Here is a 4,685-nt window from a genome sequence, read left to right on the forward strand (position 1 = left end):
GAAAAGAAAAGAAAAGAAAAGAAAAGAAAAGAAAAGAAAAGAAAAGAAAAGAAAAGAAAAGAAAAGAAAAGAAAAGAAAAGAAAAGAAAAGAAAAGAAAAGAAAAGAAAAGAAAAGAAAAGAAAAGAAAAGAAAAGAAAAGAAAAGAAAAGAAAAGAAAAGAAAAGAAAAGAAAAGAAAAGAAAAGAAAAGAAAAGAAAAAAAGGATAACAAAGTTTTGAAAAAGGCTCGCAGTACTATGGCAGTGGGGTCTCTCCGGGATGCAGAGCCGTGGGGATGGGAATGGAGCTCCCCCAAATCTTACCTGGAAGTCTGGGGAGCGGGGCTAAGGGCAAGCGGCCCGATTTGGGGAGGGGAGAAGCGTTTGTTTGTTAACGGGCCGCATTTCTAGCGTGACGATAAATACATCCAGAGGTCAGTCAATGTATAACACGCGGCCCGGCTCCATCTGCAGCCCCCTCCTCGCTGCAGCCCCCCCTCAAACCCGCACCCCCCAGCCCCGAGCAGCTCCACAACTTCTCCTACGCCCAAAGAAGTCCCTGATTTATGGAGTTTGCCGATGCTAAGTGAATACTGTCTGTCAGGCAGCGCTGAAAGGCGCTCCGCACTAATACAAGAAAAGGGCTTTGTGTTGCTAAGCGATCAGAGCAGATGTAATGAGATTTACCCCAATCCTGCTTTGCCCTTTCCCTATCTTCAGTAAAATTGTGTGTGTGTATTTTCTTTCTTTCTTTCTTTCTTTCTTTCTTTCTTTCTTTCTTTCTTTCTTTCTTTCTTTCTTTCTTTCTTTCTTTCTTTCTTTCGGGAGGGGGGCCGAGGGGGGGAATTTCGGAGACGGCCTTACGCATTGTAGTGAACAACGGCGTAACTTTGCCTTTAGTTTAATGAGTCTGGATATTTACTATTCAGAAGTGAGCAAAAAAGAACACCTGTCTACACAAGGAAGAGAAATTTCGCCTTTGTAACAGAATGAAACATTATCCTAATGTTATATTCATAGCTATAAATTACCCGCTCTGCTTTCTTTGCATACCTTATCTGCACGCCGGCAAAAGTGGGTAAATAAAAAGGGAGATGCCGCAAAGGATGGAGGTGTATAGTGGTTATTATTTTCATAACTAAACATCGACTCCTAAACAGGGAGTGCTGCATTGGAGCAATGAGGGGTAACAGCGAGCTCCCCTCAGGGAAATGGCACTGGTCACTTCGGGGTGTGCGGCTGCAGGGAGTGCACTTGGAAGGCAATGTGGAGAGGTCACACTATACATTGGACATCGGAGCAGCCTGCCCAGGGAAGCGGTGGAGTCACCATCCCTAGAGGTGTTTATGGAAAGGGTAGATGTGGTACTAAGGGATATAGTTTAGTGGGCAGCAGTGGTGGTAAGTGGAAGGTTGGACTGGATGATCTTAGAGGACTTTTCCAACCGTAATGACTCCGTCATTGAGATGTCCACACATATCTGCACATCTACGTGTGAGGGTGCACAAACACACAACCTGCCACAGAACCCAGGGTGCTCCACCAAAGTTTTTCCCTCTTCTTTTTAAAGCAACGCATCCCCGCACAGTGAGGCTGGGTGGATAGCACTGCACACACACACACTCAAATACATACAAATACACACACACACACATCGCAGCTCTCTTCGCTCTTTGTTGGCTTTTTTTTTTTTTTTTTTTCCCCGTCTTTTTCTTTTTGGAAGATGCATTTTGCGCTTTGCTTTCCGCTCGGCTTGGTGCACGCCAACTGAATGTGCAATGTTGCTGGAGCCGGGCATGGAGCAGGAGGCGGATTCTGGTCACGTCCGTGCTCACTGACAACAAGCGGGCCAGCCAAAAAAAACGGAGGGGGGGGGGGGGGAAAGAAAAAGAGGAGGGGGATTGGGGGGAGGGGGGGGCAGGGGTCCAATTTCTTTTTGAATCTTGGTAATTGGGTACTTTTACACGCAGATCACGCTGTTTGGGCAGAATAACAAGTGTAGAAAGCCCGGTGTCTCAGAGCTGCCACCCATTCCTACTACGGTATTTATTTATTTTCTCCCCTTGCACCCCGCCTTCCTCCCCCCTCCCTCTACTCTATGTATGCAGCCAGGCCAGCACAGGGATGGGGCGCAGCACCTGATTTTGGGGCTCCATCCCTTGAGGGACACGCAGAGGGTGACACAGCATCCATCACCTTTAGGGTTGGGATTGCACAGTAGGGCAAGAAAGCAATGGTGATACCGCTCCATCTTTGCATATTTATATAAAGGCATACACGGTACATCTATCAGATACAAACACTTCATAGGTAGCTCAGCTCTGCCACAGGATCCTTCAACATTTCATCCTTACATTCACTGTTGTCAGTGGCAAAACACAAGTACGTGCAGCAGGCAGCCGAGCGTTTCAATTAAAAAAAGTTTTATTACGAAACTAGTTTGTATAAAACAGGGTTATACAGGGCCTGGTGAGCTTGTCATAGAGCAATACGAAAAAGGCAGTGCCAGCAGGGCCGGTTGTTTCCTTACTTGTAGTATTATCACTTGTTTTTTTTTTTGTTTTTGTTTTTGTTTTCCCCCAAAAGGCAGCATACAAAAACAGACGGCCGCCCTTCTGCGTTTGGACAATAGCTGCATAAACGTCGTTCCCTCGGAACACAGTTTAATAACGTTATTAATACATTAACAAAGTTTCTATAAAGTAAGACACGTCGGTGCTAAAGTACAGCTGGAGGGAGTCCAAGGCCTCGACAAAAGCACGGACCGAGATGGCAGCGGGAAAGTAACGCCGACCGCATGTCTACACACCAAGAGGTAAAAGCATCGTGTATTAAAAAACGTATCAAGATATACACATTTTAAACCATTTGTACAAAACCTCTATAAATCTCTCTCTCTCTTATGTACAAAAATAGCTTAATATATCCCCAAACTGGTCAGGGAGGATACAAATAGATTTTCTTATAATAAAAAAATTCACCAAAATAATTAAAAAAAAAAATTGGAAGCATTTTATGATTAAAAAAAAAAAAAAAAAAAAAGGTCAGACGGAAGGAGACTCTGGAACGGGTCAGGAAGGAGGGGGGGTTCTTTGAGTACAGCATAGCTTCATCTCGACATCTCCACTAACACCAGGAAACGTGGTCCAGAAAGCGCGGAGCGGCCGCACGGAGTAGACAGGCAGCAGGGAAAGGGCTCCTCGGTGCCACCGCGGGGCACAGAAAGGGGTTCGGGACTCCGGACTGAGGGTGGCCGCCCCGCCCGCCCCGCGGGGACGCAGCCGCCCGCCGAGAGCCGTGCCCGCACCGCCCTCCGACGGCGGGGGAGAGGAAAACGCAACAGTTGGTGGTGGGCCGGCGGTGGGGTGCTCTGCGAGCGTGGCTGCGGGAGAGGCGCTTATCTCCCCTTTCGCGAGCGTCCTGAAACGACAAGAGAGAGAGGAGGTCAGAGCCGCGCCGGGGAGAGAACCGACGGGGAAAGAGCAGTCGGGGAGAGCCGGAACCCCCTCCCCGGCCGCCGTCACGCACCCACCTACCGGGGCCGGCTCAGAACCAGCTGGTGAAGTCGAGCAGCTCCTGCTCCTCGGGGCTGAGCGGGTCGTAGGAACCCTCGTCGGAGGAGTAGGAGGAGACGGGGGAACCCGCCATGGAGTTCATGTCGTGGGAGTAACCGGGCGAGATGGTGGGAGACAGCACGCCGGCCTGGAAGGCGGCGCTGACGGCGTCGTGCTCGTCGAGCAGCTGCTGCAGGGCTCGAATGTACTCGACGGCGGAGCGCAGCGTCTCCACTTTGCTCATCTTCTTGTTGGCCGCGCCGTTGGGGACGTGCTCGCGAAGCGTGGCGAAGCCCAAGTTCACCAGCTTGACGCGGTTGCGCTCCCGCTCGTTGCGCCGCGCTACGGCGGCGGGCTGCTGCTGCGGGAGGCTGTAGCCGAAACCGCTGAAGTTGAGCCGCCTCTTGCAACGCATCAGCTCCGGCGAGGCCGAGCGCTGCCGCTTTGCGGCCCGCGCCGCGGAAGGCTTCCCGCCGGGAGACGGCCGCCCGCCCGCCGGGCTCAGTTGCGGGAGCGGCGGCGGCGGCGCCCCCGGGGGCGGCCCCGGCGGACCGGCGGCGGCGGCCACGGCGGCGGCGAAGAAGCAGGCGGGCTGCAGGAAGGGTGGCTGCCCGCTGGCCATCCCGGCGGGGCTGCCGCTGGCCATGGGCGCGGGGGCGTCGTGCGAGGCGGGGGCGCTCCCCGTTGCCCCCCGCCGGAGGTGGAGAGGGAGAGAGAGAGGAGGGGAGGGGGAGAGAGAGAGAGGAGCGGCGGCTCCCGCTCGTCACGCGCGGAAGACGGAGAAGGGAGAGCGGCCGCGAAGGGCGGCGGGCGGGCGGGCAGCCGGGCGGCTCGGACCCCCCCCCTCCCTTCGCCCTCCGAGCGGCGGCGGCGGCGGGGAGGCTCGTGGCGCTCGCGTGTGCGCGGGCTGCTTTGCAAAGCCCCTTTTGCAAAACGGCGGCCGGGGATTGTGTCTCTTATAAGGGGCGGACGGGGCTCGGGGGGTTATGGGGGACTCCCCGCCCCGGGACGCACACGCCCGCGCTGCCCCCCGCCCGCCCGCCCGCCCCCCGTTCCGCCGCCCCCGCCGCACGCGCGCTACCCGCCGCGCGGCCCCGCCTCCCCCCGCCCCCCCGGGGTCCGCTCCCCCCGCCCCCGCCCCTCCCGGGTTTG

General features: G+C 54.7%; 1 protein-coding gene across 2 annotated transcripts; it reads right to left on the reverse strand.

Moving 5' to 3' along the window:
• Positions 1-3,272: 3,272 nt before the first annotated feature.
• Positions 3,273-4,179, reverse strand: ASCL1 (achaete-scute family bHLH transcription factor 1). 2 transcript variants are annotated; one of them, XM_042892799.1, is made up of 2 exons: positions 3,516-4,179; positions 3,273-3,399 (listed from the first exon to the last, which is right to left on the reverse strand). In XM_042892799.1, exon 1 carries the CDS (start codon positions 4,177-4,179, stop codon positions 3,526-3,528), a length of 654 nt encoding a protein of 217 aa, XP_042748733.1. In that variant the 3' UTR covers positions 3,273-3,399; positions 3,516-3,525. The 2 variants fall into 2 exon arrangements, with proteins under 2 accessions (XP_042748733.1, XP_042748734.1); XM_042892800.1 differs by having other exon boundaries at positions 3,512-4,179.
• Positions 4,180-4,685: the final 506 nt, after the last annotated feature.

Source organism: Lagopus leucura, unplaced genomic scaffold (assembly GCF_019238085.1).
Source record: "Lagopus leucura isolate 7727_CA_CO unplaced genomic scaffold, USGS_WTPT01 30244-0_obj-0_obj, whole genome shotgun sequence".
NCBI lineage: Eukaryota > Metazoa > Chordata > Aves > Galliformes > Phasianidae > Lagopus > Lagopus leucura.